The 17,779-nt window shown below is 33.3% G+C and overlaps 1 protein-coding gene across 1 annotated transcript; it reads left to right on the top strand.

Moving 5' to 3' along the window:
- The first annotated feature begins 6,060 nt into the window (after positions 1–6,060).
- LOC148313867 (calaxin-like) lies at positions 6,061–14,626 on the top strand. Its single transcript, XM_088278156.1, has 4 exons — positions 6,061–6,855; positions 8,071–8,167; positions 8,688–8,962; positions 13,012–14,626. The coding sequence occupies exons 1-4, from the start codon at positions 6,599–6,601 to the stop codon at positions 13,229–13,231; spliced, it is 849 nt and encodes a 282-aa protein (XP_088134282.1). The 5' UTR covers positions 6,061–6,598; the 3' UTR covers positions 13,232–14,626.
- The last annotated feature ends 3,153 nt before the right edge of the window (positions 14,627–17,779 follow it).

Below are 17,779 nucleotides of genomic sequence, written 5' to 3'. Positions count from 1 at the left end.
GTAGACGGTTTGATAGCATTTATGTGTTTGCTTTAAACAATGTGTTTTAGAGTATCTACTATCACGCTATTGCGCGTTTGTGACTATCTCCATCACCTAACACAATGAAAAGCACAGCGACCTTGGTATGAATTCATACTTTTTATTCAATACCTTACGACTGATGACTAAGTGTAATTGTTCCTCCATACTTCGTACTTATGATAACTTTAAAATCTTTGTAATTCGAGGATACCGTCACTCATTTTTTTAGTTAATCCTCTAAGGCATTGTTCCGCAAAGTGTGTGCCGCGGCACACTGGTGTACCTTGGTGTGCCGCGGAAAAAAATCTAGTTTTGTGAAAATAACGCAATTGCTCCAAATTTTGATCGCCTGTGCTCAGTAAAGTAGGCTCACATTTTGCATTAAACATAATATGTTGATAATTATGTTACACATAATATGGTAAATATGCACCTCTGAAATGTCGTAATTTGGTAGGTGTACCTTGAATACAAAAAGTTTGCGGAACACTGCTCTAAGGTATTGATCGCAAAACTTATAGATCTTGCCTCAACGTTCGCGTCACATATTACAAAATCAAACATGAACACACATATTGAAAAAAAAAAACTTTAAATGTTTTGAAATATACATTTTTACAAAATACAACCCTGTTTGGAAAATACCTATTTTACCGCTGATTTTTCATAGAATTCAAAATTTATTGTCTCATCCATATATGTATTGTATTTTTTACTTTCGTGGTAAATTTAGCTGTCTCGAAAAAAACATTCCAGCATTTTTTTGAGACGCTAAAGTTATCAACGGTGTTCCAAATTATGTTTTAGTGCGCCTATTCGCCCATCGTGTTTTTTCACGAAATCGTGTTTCCAATTTTTAGCTTCTGCTATACAGGTACCATATTTCAGCAAATTGGCAATTTAAGGTTTTGCAATACATTTAGCGCCGGTGAGTGAGATTCTATATAATTTCTAATATCATACATCATACATTTAAGTATGGTATATGTAAACTTGTGTTTTATTTTCTTCTGAACAGTAAACCCCCCTATAACGTTGAGATAAGTACCGCATTATCGGAGGGAACGTTATAGAGGGTAAACGTTTTTTTATTTTCTTCTTCTAACCCTTACCCGCACACAATAGTGCATAGGGCACTGCATCGCATTGAAGCAGTGTTATCTTGATCGTTAAATACACGAAGGAAAGGTGATAAATTTTTGCTCACAAATTCTGGATTTTCTTTACTTTAGAGATATTTAAATTTATTTTTGTAACCCTTATCCGCACCCCAATGGTGCATAGGGCACTGCGTCTTATAAACGCAGTGTTATCTTGATTGTTTACACATGAAGGAAAGGTGATCAACCCTCTACTTTAGGTACTAATCCAGGGTAATATTGAATAAATAATTGTGTTTTTTATTGTATTTTAATTTAATAATGCCAGTAATTTCCGCTATTTAAAATGTAAATTTTCACTTTAAAACATTAACTCCTTATAACGTCCCCTCCGATAACGCGGTACCTATCTCAATGTTATGAGAGGAATTGCTGTATACTTTTATATCGTATTAGATTATTTTAAAGCAAAACTTGATATATTTTGCATAAAAACTAGTTATAAACTTTGAACGTTATCATTCTAATCGAAAATGAAATATCAGGCCTATTTTCTTTTTGAATACCTTACGAAACTCACAATACGCGTGGGATTTTATCATAGTACGACATCTGTTTTTTCCACGAAAAGAATTTTATTTTACTATGTATGTGAATAAGCCGAACAAAACTGTGAACTTGTTAGACATACAAAATATATCGCTCACTCCTTTCAAGAACGTCATAAATCAAAAAACTTGATTTTTCAGGAAAACGTTTTTAAAGTTTAAAAATATAATACAATGTATTAAAAATAAATATCAAGCCACTTGTTCAACTTTTTAGTGTGCAACAGATCTTTTTAGGTAAAACCTGAAGGTTTTTTCTCCATTTGAAAAATATTTAGTATATTTAAAAAAATAATTAAACAATACATTTTCTTCAAAATGCAAAAACAACACACTTTGCCCTGTAGCGGGTAAATATTAAGTTAAAAATATGCCTCTTTTGCTGGGATATAGTATATTTTCTGGGCATTCCAAAAACGTGCATAACTGAAAATTGACGATTTTTTATTTATGACGTTCTTGAAAGGAGTGAGCGATATATTATGTACTACGTTATCACACGTAGACAGGGTCGTACATTCTATAAAGGCACAAAGAAGTGCCTACCCTACTTCGATATAGTGAAAAATGGTTGCCAGATATTTTTTAAAGATGTTTTTCATGCCACCATTTTTGGTGATAAAATTCTACCCATTCGTCGACGCGTAATCCATTGATAAATTGTTACATCATTGTATCTTTATTTCCCAACCTGATCAAAAAATCTGTGTAGTATGTTGTCATTTATTAAATATATAATACATCGTAAGTATATCATTTTCACGGGAGTATATTAAAGTATGTGGAAAAACTAGACAATCGATCATCGACTTTTCGTTAGTGTTTTATTTAATAGTTAATAGAGAAATATTTGCGATTTTATTATTTGCAAAAATACTTTCAATATTAAGCGACTCATTATTAGAAATAAGTATCAAATTGTGGTAGAGTGGGTTCCAACCGAGAAACTCTGACTCGATAGTCTGCGACACTTACCACGGGACCATAACCCGACGCACATTTTGTATTTAGCTTTTCTCCATAGAAGTAAAAATGGGACACGTTTTATATAAAATACGACTTGACGACTTATCGTCACTCTACTGACTAACTGCATAATACAAAATGCATAAGAGAGTGTGTTTTATGTTTGGGGTTAATAATAATAATAAAACCCTTATCCGCACCCCAATGGTGCATAGGGCACTGCGTCATATAAACGCAGTGTTATCTTGATCGTTTACACATGAAGGAAAGGTGATCAGCCCTCCGCTTCAGGTACCAGTCCAGGGTAATATTGAATAAATATGACAGTGAAAAAATCACTTATATTTATTTTACCCCCCTTGGGAATCGAACCCGGGACCTCCAGAACGGTAGCCGAGCGTGCTGACCATTACACTACGGAGGCGGACAATGTTTGGGGTTACAAACGTTAATTAATTACGTCAGAAATGTAAACTTTGCGCACGGGAGATAATTTTTTAACATATTGTTTTGTCTTTATAAAGTTTCCTTCATCCTTATAAAGTTTAAAACATGCATATGCGTAAACGTACTCGTATAAAATCAGATAAAAAATTATTTAGTTTAATTAACCAAAATGCCAAAATACTCAATACCTGTTTTGCGATGTAAGATAGGAATGAGGTATGAGACATACATAGTAAGTACATGCACGCTTGGAATATATGTACATATTTATAAACCTGTTCCTTACCGAAATTCTCCAAAAATGTCCACTACGACAGTTAGTAAGGAGAGCGACGATATACAAGCGATAATGATGTATTTTATAATATACGAGATGTATGTACTAGCTTTACTTGGTCACGCTCAATCTCAATCTGGTTAGATGAATAATAAATAAAATACATTGGTACTTAATTTATTATTAGATTAAAACCAATATTTTTAGCTTTTCCACTTTTTTATTTGACCAGCGACCGGGTTTCGTCGTTACCGACATCATCAGACTGGACCAGTCTGATGATGTCGGTAACGACGAAACCCGGTCGCTGGTCAAATAAAAAAGTGGAAAAGCTAAAAATATTGGTTTTAATCTAATAATAAATTAAAAATGCAATTCCATCACGAAGTGTCAGTGGATAATATAAACATTGGTACTTTTTTAATATTTATAATTTTACAATACCAGTAAAGATATTTAAAACGTATTAAACAACAATGCAATCGAAAACATTGAAAATCAAAATGACAGCAGTGTCAAGAAGCATGCTGTCCGCCATGAACATTGCTTAGTATTGGGTGTCTTTCTAAAACCTTCAATAGATGGCGCTGCCATTGCAGTAAAATATGTTTAAAAAAAACACCACTCAAATGTGGTTTCGAACGCAACGTTGTGTCAAAATTTCAAAGCAATCGGTGAATAGCGTTAGGAGATTTAAGATATTGAACAAATGAATATTCAAATATTTATTTATAAAGTCAGATTACATATTGTGCAACTATTAAAATATCCGTAGTAATTCAATTGTTTTATAATACCAACGACTTTATATACTTTATATACTTGTATACTTTGCAATAAAATGTATGCATAAATAGATAATCGATTAGCATTCCAGTTTTTGCAATACTTAAAGTATCGTAATTTCCAGTTTATTTTATATTCTGTCCATTTTTTAAAAATAACAATAATATAAGACCAGTTTTTTAAACGAGAATTGTTGGTCAATGGACTCATTTTTATCTGAAACGAGTTTTGTATCTCGGATACTAGTTCTAAGAGCATGCGTTACCCTTAAGTGCGGTTTATGTAAAGTTCTTCAAAGTAGGTCTACAAAGTGTAGATTTAGGTAAGCACCTGAAGAGGGCTTTACCGAGGTCGTCTGGTTACCAAGGTCGTCTGTTGAAGAACTTTGAACTCGTGAAGAATGGAGTGTCCATTATTGCTTTAAAAATCACAAACACACGTCAAACAATAAGAACAATCGGAGAAGACCTTTTATTGTTGATGCATGTGAAAAAATATCAACAAAAAAATCCTTAGTAGATTAAGGAATAAATTAAATAAAAATACTGCAGAACTCATATATGAAACAACCATATTTCCATGTATAGATTACTGCTCAACAATATTATTTTTAGCAAATGAAGGAAATTTAAATAAATTAGAAATTATAAAAAATAAAGCGATAAGAATTAATCTTAAGAAAAATAGATATAATAATATAGAAAAAAATGAGAGAACTAAACTGGTTATCTATAAAAAAGAGACTTAAATTTAATATACTAATCTTTAAAAAGTTTCTTGTTCATGACAAAAATTGTCATGAACATATTACTAAAAATAAGGATAAAATGAAACTACTATTGTTAAAAAAAACCGAGTCGCAAAATTGTTTAATGTATAAGGGTTTGAAAATGTATGATGAGATGCCTGAATGTATGAAGAATGAAGAGAGTATATATATATTTATATATATGTACTATATCCCAGCAAAAGAGGCATATTTTTAACTTAATATTTACCCGCTACAGGGCAGAAAGTGTTTTTTTTTGCATTTTGAAGAAAATGCAAATTTAATGTTTAATTATTTTTTTAAATATACTAAATATATTTCAAATGGAGAAAAAACCTTCAGATTTTACCTAAAAAGATCAGTTGCATAGTAAAAAGTTCAATAAGTGGCTTGATATTTATTTTTCATACATTGTATTATATTTTGAAACTTTAAAAACGTTCTCTGGATAAATCAAGTTTTTTTTTATTTATAACGTTCTTGAAAGGAGTGTACGACATATTTGTTACAATATGACTAATATAGGATAAGTTGCAGGTATTTTTTTTTCTTGTAATTTGACAGGCGTTAGAATTGATATAATATTATTGTGCGAATAAATAAATTATTTCTGGTCTCTTGGCTTTGTCACAAATTCGCTCCTGCGTGAATCCTCACGTCATTTTACAAACACATCCTCATTATATGGTGGATTCTTAACCACAAATGATTTATTTATGTAGAATATAAGTGCGTTCAAACTTAGAAATAGGTACATATGTCAAAAGAATTATAAAACGTAGAGCAAACAACATTCAAATGTACGATATTCAAAACAAAAAACACACATTTATACAAAATATGGAGACAGGGTCTTGTATTATTATTCATTGATTTATTTGTATCCTGTTTAAAAAACTAGATTGTTGTTAGACTTACACAAGAGAATACCAGGTCTCTTAGCTTGAGTTTACAAGGCTATGTGAAAGAATGCGAGCAAAAAGTCTTTCAATCGAAATCAGGACTTGCTTTAATCTTATTTACATTATAGGCTCCCACAGCGTATTTAGACTGTCTATACGCCGCGCTTGCATTAGCAAATGGTACAAGTAGGCGCGCGTGTTTTACCATTCGCAGACAAGAGCGATTACTTGTGCAAACTAGTTGTACAAGTAAACACAAAGTGAACCCTACATTTGTAGGAGTCAAAGTCTGATGATTTTTTTTTTCAAACAAGAACGACAACAAGAAATAAAATTTCATTGAAATCATCTCATAGATGAATAAATTTTTATTGTTTTATTGAGACGAGAATATAGATACCCAGATAGATTTTGTCCGCCTCCGTACTAGAGGTCCTGGGTTCGATTGCCAGGGGGATTAAAATGAATATAAGTTATTTTTTTACTCTAATATTTATTCCATATTACCCTGGACTGGTACCTGAAGCGGAGGGCTGATCAACTTTCCTAAATGTGTTAACGATCAAGATAACACTGCGTTTGTATGATGTAATGCCCTATGCACCATTGGGGTGTGGATAAGGGTTTGAATGAATTAATAATTTAATGTAATTCATGAATGAAAATTCTAGGCAAAAGCACTTGGAATTTCTCTCCGGTTAAGATAATTTTTTTCCAAGATGTCGGAAGGGGCCCCCAGCGCCCCCATGGCCAGCGGCTGCGGCGCGATGATCATGAAGAGCGTGTCACTGTTCCTCGCGAGCGGGCGGCGCGTGTCCGGGCAGCGCAGGCGCGCCGAGGGCGCCGCCGCCGCGCTGGCCGAAGGGCAGCGGCGCAGGCGGCCCCGCGCCTCCGGCATGGACGGACGCGGCCGGAATGCCAACAAGCTCTCGCCCAAGATGCTCGACACCCTCCGCAGGAAGACGCACTTCAACAAGTAATTCCATTTTCAAAACTTCGCTTTAGTATTGCCAGAGTGGAAAAGTGACGTCCATGTTGTGGATTAAATAAGTGCCTACTTTTGGTCCCGCAGGAAGATGCACTTAAACAAGTAATAACATTTTCAAATCTTCGCTTTAGTATTGCCAGAGTGAAAAAGTGACATGTTGTGGTTTAAAAAGTGCCTACTTTTGGTCCCGCAGGCTTTTTTGGTGTCGTATTTTTATATTATAGTTAAAAAGTTAAACGGCGCTTATTTTTAATTGAGGTATTAAAAACTAATATTACCAGTAAAACACTTCGAAAAAACTAAATTTTATTTACAATGAGTAGGTATACTTAGAGTTTCAACATTAAGTATACTTAATGTTCCATATACTTAAAGTATAGGCGTTATGTAAATACTTAATACGCAGTTTGAAATGGAAAAGTGTCATCCCTGTTGTGTGTTCATTATTTTTCTCTATGGTTAAATAAGTGCCTACTTTTTGTGACGATTTTTTTTTAAATTTAATTTAAAGTTTAATAATTAAACGTCGCTTAATCAAAGTAACGAAAGCTAATATAACAAATAAAATACTTGAAAAATTAAATTTGAATTTCAAGAAATATCTTTTCACGTTGTTTTTGTGTTTTTTTCTATAGTTTAAAATTATCGGCGTAATGTTGATCTGTAATACGCAATTTGGAGATTTCCAGAAGAAATGATACTCTTGAATGAATCCACGTTCATTTCAGTTTACCAGAATGGAAAAGTGTCATCCCTGTTTTTAATGTATTTTTATTTTAAAAAAGTAAAACAAAATTGAAATTACGAGAAATGTATTTTCACATACAAAATTATCGGCATAGTGTTGATAAACAAAACACAATATGGTAATTTAGTGAAAAAATGATACTCTTCAATTCTTCGTTATGACAAAAAGTGAATATAGAAACATATGAATTCATAATAAATATTAAAAAAAATTGTTACAAGTTCTGATTTTTCCTCAATTGAAACAATGAAAACGGACTTTGGACATTACGAGCCTACTAAGCCTACTTATCAAACACATGCTTGGTATTTAAAAAAAAATTATAATATTTTTAAGCACAAGAAAATACATGTATAATTCGTTCGGTAAATGTGTTATGCAGATGATGAGTTTAAGAATTCTATACAGTTTTTTTTTATTCTGGATATTTATCGGTTACCGTTTCGTGTTTCTAGAACGGAGCTGGAAGCTTTATTTCAAATTTACCGAAAACTCATAGCAGCCGCACAACCTAACAAAAAGGCTGTCACCGGAAAACCTGTCACCGTGGAGGTAGGTTTTTCTTAATTCTGGGAATTCCCCCATAAAAAATTAAACAACTGGAATTGCCAAATGATTTTCTTCTTGTGCTTGATGTAGGTCTTGTGGTCTGTTTTTAAGTAGGATTAGGGTCCTACGATCTTGATTCCCAGCTGTCAATTCATCTCTTTGGTGGTCTGCCCGGGAGTCTTCTACCCTGGGGTTTGCGTGCAGTGTAATGTGGGGGAGTCTGGATGGTTCTATTCTCTTCATATACGCACACCGTTGTCTTCTTCGTTGTCTTCGACATCTAACGACATCTTCGATCTCGCATATTTCTATTATCCTGGTGTTCCTTATTCTCTCTTAGACTCTTGCCAGATATGCTCCTTGGAGTCTTTATCTCTGACCACCAAAGAGATGGATCGATTGCTGGGAATCGACATCTCAGGAGGCAAATTCTTCTAAAAAACAGGCCCCAAGGCAGAAGCAGCACACCAAGCAGAAGAAAAAGAAGAAGTTAATTGAGAAATTTGTTGGTTCTTGCTTGTAGGGCATAGACCGCACCATGTTCCGCGAGATCCTGTACAGCACGTTCGACCTAGTGGCCGAGGAGACGCTGGCCGAGCGGCTGTGGGCGGCGTGGGACGGCAGCGCGGCCGCGGGGGGCTCCGGGGGCGCCGCCGTGCTCCGCCTCGAGCCCTGGCTCGCGGGGCTCAGCGTCTTCCTGCGCGGCACGCCCGAAGAGAGGGTCGCTCTTTGCTTCAGGGTGTACGACCTCAACAGCGACGGGTACATCACCAAGGACGAGATGTTCCACCTCTTGAGGTAGGTATGATTTGGCTCTAAGCTCAAATATTCAGCTAGACCAGTGGTCGTCAAACTTATTAGCCAAAGAGTGTTATATGGACATTCCAACGATTACAATTTTTGTTGTTGGTGTTTGCAATTCTAGTGCGCCTTTATTATAATTTTAATCCTTTATAAAATTATGGAAACACTCGATAAAACTTGATTTGTTTTGTAACAATTATATTAATCATTATTCTTATTTATTGTAACTGCAGACAGTTGGTAGAATTCCATATTGAATTGTTGGGTAATATATCCAAAATAAAACAAGGTTTTTTGGATTGAATTCTACATTAATTTATGTATATGTTAATACGTGATGCGTTTCGTCTTCTTAGGACATTATCAAACACATTGAGTGTTTCATAATGTCCTAAGAAGACGAAACGCGTCACGTATCAACATATACATGAATAAATGTAGAATACAATCCAACAAACCTTGTTGTATTTTGGATATATTACCCAACAAGTCGTCAAAATTATTAGTCAAAGAGTCTTATATGCACAATTTTTTTTTAATATTACAATTTTTGTTGTTGATGTTTGCAATTCTAGTGTACCTTTTTTATAATTTTAATCCTTTATAAAATTATGGAAACACTCGGTAAAACTTGCTTTGTTTGTGAAAATTATAATAATAATTCTTCTTCTTCTAACCCTTATCCGCACTCAATGGTGCATAGGGCACTGCATCATATTGACGCAGTTTATCTTGATCGTTACTTACATGAAGGCAAGGTGATTACTCCTGCGCTTCAGGGACCAGTCCAGGGTAATATTAAATAAATGTTAGAGTGTAATTTGTTTTTTCGAATAATAATTAGTAAGTGTTTAAACAAAATAAAACTTTTTATGACAGGTACATAAAACATGTATGTATTTTGACTCTATGGACATAGTCTGTGTTCAGCTGAAATACTTACACACATACCATATCATAACTTATAACTTTAATACAAAAATAATATATAAAATATAAAGAAGAAAACATTGCGAGTTGAGATAGCACTATCGATAAAATAAAGAAAGTTGTGTTGAGATGGTTTGGACATGTGGAACGAATGAGTGAGGAAAGTATCGGTAAAAAAAAAATATGAAGCGAAGTCATTTATGTAGTTGGAAAAAGGAGCAGTGGACTACCGAGAAAAACGCGGCATGATTAGGTATGACAAAAATTTGAAAGTTGTCGGGTTAGGAATCGAAATAATCGGCGGGTATATATGCGGAGATGTATTAATGAGGAAGAGGAGAAGAATGTTTGCAAAGAAAGATTCGTGTAGCGTTCTATTCTCTCAATTTACCCCTTGGGTGTCTTGTCTTGTCTTTGCACTGTTCCATGTCTGTCTGCTGTGCTGGTCGGGGTTGCGGGCTGTGTACCGGCCAACGTCGAGTCGGAATCGGATCTAGCTGACTAATTGAACTAAACACCAATCCCTTTCACTGCCTACACTGGGGTACTTCTAGAAAATTTGGTGATGGACTTACAATCTTGTATGTTTTTTTAGATTGGCAGTGACAGGTATATTGAAAGCTTTTTAATGTAAATTCACAGTAAAATCGGGATACAATTTTATATTGTTTCACATTTTCAATAAATTTCGCAACTTAGTTTAAAAAAATGCTTAGCAAGAGCAGATCTGTCAGGAAGCCTAGATGCTTCTGTATCAGATCTGGGCATGCGGTGGTATTCAATATATTACCCCTTCGGGGAAGCGGTGTGATGGTTAATTAGTTAAATATTTAGAACTAGGCGTGGTGTAATAATACTTGCTTTATTTTAGGCATCAAATTAATATCTGCAGTGCATCTAATGAGAAACAAATTAATTCCAGTATTCGTTCATGGCCACCTAACTGCCTACGTCTGTAAGCGATAACTGGTTCTACCAGTGCTCTTTATTGGGTATAAAATCTTCAAGAAACATTTGCAATAATTATTATCAACACGTGCCATTTTTTATTTAACCGTTTCCAAAGTTGTTTACGTAAAACAACCATTTTTTTTTGTACCTGTTTAGGAATTGTTTACTTACTCTTATATTCCGCTTAGTTGTTTACTTATTCTTGTATTATTATACCCTTATACTACAGTCATCAAGTTGTTAACTTACTCTTATGAAACTCTTTATAACTAACTAACCATGACAACACATATCTGTCTTTGTGTTCAATCTTCCACAAACATACATACCCGAAGATTATTACGACTTGTCACCTGACCGCTTTCAAGTATTTGAAATACGAGATCATGTCAAGTTTTCCTCGGCATTCCTCTGTTTTTATTGCCGATCACATATTTGCCTGATAAATTCGTTTTAATTTTTTTCTTTATAACTTGAAGTTTAACTACGGGGTATCGATCTTTTGTCCATATTTTTTACAAATAACAATATAAAGAATATATAAAAATAAAACCCTTATCCGCACCCCAATGGTGCATAGGGAACTGCGTCATATAACGCAGTGTTATCTTGATCGTTTACACATGAAGGAAAGGTGATCAGCCCTCCGCTTCAGGAACCAGTTCAGTGCAAAATTGAATAAATATTACAGTGAAAAAATCACAAATATTTATTAGAACCCCCCTGGGAATCGAACCCGGGACCTCCAGAATGGTAGCCGAGCGTGCTGTATGATTTTAATTATTTTTCATCATACGTGTATACACAAGTTTTCCTCGGCCTTCTATTATCAATCAAATTCGCTTTACATATTAATTTTTACTATTCTTTCATTATAACCTTGTTATAATATATCATTTATATTCACTGATAACTTTTATGAAGTTTGATTACAGGTTATTGACCTATCGTCCAGTTTTTTACAATTTACAATTAAATTATAATTATTTTACAATAATGTGAACTAATCGGGTTTTCCTGTGCCGATGGCACACGTTTTAACACATGTTTATTACGTTTTTTGTTTGTTATTTGTCTAATAATAATAATAATTTATGTAGGTAGCGTAAATTTTTCGTTAAATACTATCGCTAGGAAGTTTATACATTATTATGATATGAGAATGATAATGATAGATAATACGATATATTTTAAATCTACTCGCCTCCAATTACTGAATTATTATTTTTTGACATCTCATCAAAGATGAAGAAGAATATGGAAGTCTGGGCATTTACGGGGCTGACGACCGTCATAGGCTGGTTTAAGTGATCACTTTACACACGTGTAACATTCACCAATTCTACCCATTATTGACAACCACACTACTCAAATTCTTGGAAGTTCTATATATATGAACCAATTTAGAAACCTTGTTCTTGAATCATTAGAACTTCACTAGAGACATCTATTGGTGAGATGTAAAGAAGATTTTTACTAAGCAGAAACTCTTATAATAGTATGTGAGGTCCGAATCCTGGATTATAATCACACACATGAGAAACGCCAGAAAATACCGTTTTCATTTTTATTATTTAAGCTTATAATTTGACCAGATAATTTATTTACAACATTTTGAGTGTGTCCAAATACTTGTTCACAAAATCTGGATTATCTCCAATTACAGGAGTTATTTTCATATTGGGCATGCCCAGACTTCCATATTCTTCTTCATCTTTGATGAGATGTCAAAAAATAATATGAAAATAACTCCTGTAATTGGAAATAATCCAGATTTTGTGAACAAGTATTTGGACACACTCAAAATGTTGTACTTAATTATTTATTTAAACTTTATGTACATACAAGAAATAAGTATATTGGGCTTGTCGCTAAAAAGCAATAACTTCCAACCAACTAAAAACAAATTAGTGATATTGATCAAAACGTTTGATACCATATATATCTGTTTGCAATCAGAGGGTAGATAGTACTTGAACATTAAAAATAAATTACAAATTGACATTTAAAAAAACATAAATTACAAAAGATGATAATAAGGAGAGCAAACGAAAAAGGTAGTTTAGTGAAAAAAGAAGATAGAGGGAAAAACTAAGGGAGGATGTATAGCTTTTTTGTACATGGTTTTGGACACGCAAAATATTTTTTTTTTTTACTTTTAGGAACAGTTTGGTGAAGCAGCCAGGAGACGAAGACCCTGATGAGGGAGCGAGGGAACTGGCAGAGCTGGCACTTCGCAAGCTGGACGTGGACCAGGATGGAAAAGTGTCTCTAGAGGACTACCGAGCCGCGATAACTAACGAGCCCCTTTTGCTAGAAGCCTTCGGACAATGCCTCCCGACGCCAGCTGATTGTCAAACGTTCCTTGATACATTGCACTGAATGACATTAAGAAAACTTCGCCTAGTCAGATTAATTTCTCATTTCATTACATTACAATGCTCATCTTGTCGCTGGTTAAGTGCCAAACAGCCATAACGCAAAAAAAATTAAACTCTTTATTCCAAAATTTAGCGTTGGAAATGTCCGTTTCTAAAGCTAGAATCATGGGCGTCTTTTTTCGAATATGAAAATGTTTACGATTTAGGTACCATTTTTTTAATAAAGAGTTTAATTTTTTTTTTCGCAGTCGTAATGCGATCTCTGAATGTGCGACAAAACTATGTATGATAGATGTTCGAATAGTGAAATAAGGAAGGAATCCAAAGCTGAGATAAGCATTATCGATAAAATTAAGAAAGGTGTGTTGAGATGGTTTGGATACGTGGAACGAACGAAAGAACGGTAAAACAAATTTGTGAGGTGACTGTAATTGGAAAAAGGAGCAGAGTTCTAATAATCTGTAATTGGAGTTAATCCAGATTTTGTGAACAAGTATTTGGACACACTCAAAATGTTGTAAATAAATTATCTGGTCAAATTATAAGCTTAAATAATAAAAATGAAAATTTTATTTTCTGGCGTTTCCAATGTGTGTGATTATAATCCAGGATTCGGACCTCAAATACAAATATAAGAGTTTCTACTTAATAAAAGGCTTCTTTTCATCTCGCCAATAGATGTCTGTAGTGAAGTTCTAGTGATTCAAGAATAATGTTTCAAAACTGGTTCATATATATAGAACTTCCAAGAATTTGTTTTCACCCTCGCGGGAATCGAACCCAGGACCTCCAGATAACTAATCGTTATCTCTATTCTGAGCAAAAATAGAAAAAAACGTTATTGTCCGACGTAAATAACGTTAAAATATTAAATTATATTATTAACGACTGTTATCTGCATTGCCATTGAGTAATCTTTGAAGATATCAAGAGTCAAAGGTGACGTTATAATAAAAATGCTAATATTTATTTCAGCATGTTTTATATATGTTTAATATTAATTTACAGAAACTGTAATCAGTTCAAATGTGCGAAATCATTGTGTATTATGTATGACATTTATAACGATTTTTAACAAAGAAATTCTTAATCATAATACACGACGACATAACAAAATACATGTGGAGCCGATAAACACTTCTAAATTTGGAGTAAGGTCCTTAAATTATATTGTCAATTCCCAAATTAACCAGCTGCCTGACATATATAAAATAAAACCCATTCGGGGATCCAAAATAAATGATCTGAGAAGGTACTTTATGGATAGATATATATGTATTATTAGTCATATTTTCTTATTTTGTTTTTACTTTATGTTTTTTTTAAATATTTTCTTATTTGTTATATTTTCTCATTTGTTTATTTTAAATATGGTTCTTGTGCCTATTTATTATACCTGTTTATTGTATTTATATTTGGCCATGTATTAGTATTAGTTTTGGTTATTAAAAAAAATGTTACTTTATTATTTGTGTTCCAGTCTTGTTAACCTTGATCCCATGTCCCAAAATGAGAAATAGAAATTACTCATCGGGAAAATTATATGCATATATGACTGATGTATGTAATATGTTTTGAAATAAATAAATAAAATAAAACAGGGTAGTTCGTCGGGCAACTGTCAGTAACTGATCAGTATCAGTAACTGATCAGTAACAGTAACTGACCACCGTCAATAATAAGGCAATGTCAGTGTTCCACCACTGTCAGTAACCCCTTACCGTCAATAACTGCCTACACTTAATTACTGACTTGTAGTAAATACCCAGGTTTCCATATTCTTCTTCATCTTTGATGAGATGTCAAAAAATAATATAAAAAATTACTCCTATAATTGAAGATAATCCAGATTTGTGAACAAGTATTTGGACACGCTCAAAATGTTGTAAAGTTATTGACTATTGAATTCTGAAACTATTTTCATTTAAAAGACAAATCTATTTTTGAACAGATAAATCTTATTTTGTAAAATTTCATATTACATACATAATACGCATCGCTCAATCCTTTCAACAACGTCATAAATAAAAAAAACTTGATTTTTCAGGAGATCGTTTTTTAAGTTTAAAAATATAATAGAATGTATTAAAAAAATATCATGCCACTTATTGAACTTCTTACTGTGCAACAGATCTTTTTAGGTAAAATCTGAAGGTTTTTTCTCCATTTGAAAAATATTTAGGATATTAAAAAAATAAATAAACAATACCTTTTCTTCAAAATGCAAAAACAACACTTTCTGCCCTGTAGCGGGTAAATATTAAGTTAAAAATATGCTGCTTTTGCTGGGATTTAGTACATTTTCTAGGTATTCCGAAAACATGCACAACTGAAAATTGTCGATTTTTGGTACATGACGTTGTTGAAAGGAGTGAGCGATATATTATTATAAAATTAGATATATGTACAATATGTTTATGTTTGTATTATGTTTTCAAGACTATTTTTATTTAAAAGATGAGGAAGATTATGAAAGTTTAGATATTTACAGGGCTTACGACCTGTATTACCATGGGCTGGTTAAAAATGGTTGGTCTGGTGTCAAAATGTAAAAATAACTCCAGAGTGGAGAAACCCTGATTAGTAAACAAGGATTTGGACACATATAAAATGTTGTAAACATTTTATTACTTGAAAAAGAGATTATAGTCGATTTGATGTACAAGTAAAGTGAGAATCAAAATGATATTATAATAAAACCCTTGTCCGCACCCAATGGTGCATAGGGCACTGCATCATATAAACGCAGTGTTATCTTGATCGTTAACACATTAAGGAAAGGTGATCAGCCCTCCGCTTCAGGTACCAGTCCAGGGTAATATTGAGTAAATATTACAGTGAAAAAATAACTTATATTTATTGGACCCCCTCTGGGAATCGAACCCGGGACCTCTAGAACGGTAGCCGAGCGTGCTGACCATTACACTAAGGAGGCGGACAAAAATCAAAATAATACCTTTTTAATAGAATCAATTTTTTTTTAACCTTCAAAACAATGTACTCGATTAAAAAAAAAAAACGCATATTGGGTCGATGATCGTTAACGCATTGTTTTTTGTCAAGTTTAAAAATAATAAATTTCTTCGTGGGAGATGGTTTCGTTCTTGATGTGGGGAATTGATACAAAAATATATGTATACCATACAACTATTTTAGTCTTGGATATTTTAACTAAGTATTTTAGTATTTTAATGATGAATGTTTGAGAGGTGCATTGAAATTGTAAGTATTCAGAATTGGTAAGTTATTATAATATATAATATGGCTCCAGATTATCTGAAAGAGCTGTGTATTCCAGAAGAATTGGTTGACAAACGTCTCACTCTTCGATCGACTACAAATGCTGTGGACAAAGTGATCTTACCAGCACGCAACCAGCGCATTTAATTTGGCGAGCGTGCCTTTGCTGTTGCGGGACCGATGCCGTTCCAACAGTAGTTGCAAATAGTGAGAGTGGCATTTATTTTCTAAATCATTTTTACAGTGTCCTTTTCCCGGTTAAATCACAGTGAAGTGAAAGCGAACTTTAAAAAATATATATATTTGAGTTCTTATGTTTTACAGATATATTGTATTTAAAATAAATACTTTTTTGAGATTAGCTTAATCAGCTTGCATTTGAAAATAAAAATCAATATGAATGAATCAAAGAATGGAGGTCGAACCCTTAGCCTTTGACTTAGAGTCCGCGTCGCTAACCAAGGGACCATAACTCGACTGTTTAATTGTAAAAGAAAAACGTATACGAGTATTGGAACGATAAATGCTTTGTGAGCATTGATCTGGAGTTCTCTGATTTGTTACTAGAATCAGTAGGTTACCATATATCGCTCACTTCTTTCAAGAACGTCATAAATAAAAAATCGTCAATTTTCAGTTTTGCATGTCTTCGGAATGCCAAGAAAATGTACTATATCCCAGCAAAAGAGGCATATTTTTATCTTAATTTTTACCCGCCACAGGGCAGAAAGTGTTGTTTTTGCATTTTGAAGAAATGGTTCTGTTTATTTATTTTTCAAAATATACTAAATATTTTTCAAATGGAGAAAAAACATTCAGGTTTTACCTAAAAAGATCTGTTGCACAGTAAAAAGTTCAATAAGTGGCTTGATATTTTTTTTAAATACATTGTATTATATTTTTAAACTTTAAAAACGTTCTCCTGGAAAATCAATTTTTTTTTATTTATGACGTTCTTGAGCGATATGCCAAAAACATAATAAAATAATTACACAAAATAGAGATAAAAATCAAGTTAAAAACTCTTATATTAGATATCAGAACACACATATCTCGTGGCTACCCGTGTTATCATTGGATAATAAAAAAATACAATCGCGCACAAAATTTCCCTTCGAAAACAAAACATAATATGTATGTGTTATAATTTGATAAGTTGATACAAATAAGTCGCGAAAGTGGCCACTCTCAAACAAGCAAAAGCGTAAACATACAGTGATCATACTTTAAAGGCCCGGTACAGTATTCGTTAAGTCCCAAATTAATTTTTTCTCTAAAATCCAGGTAAAGTTTTGATTCGAAATAATTT

The sequence above is a fragment of the Brachycentrus maculatus genome, unplaced genomic scaffold (genome assembly GCF_059751285.1).
Source record: "Brachycentrus maculatus isolate JH-2025_06_01 unplaced genomic scaffold, ASM5975128v1 h1tg000005l, whole genome shotgun sequence".
Classification (NCBI taxonomy): Eukaryota; Metazoa; Arthropoda; class Insecta; order Trichoptera; family Brachycentridae; genus Brachycentrus; species Brachycentrus maculatus.
This window is presented reverse-complemented; position numbering and strand designations above follow the sequence as displayed.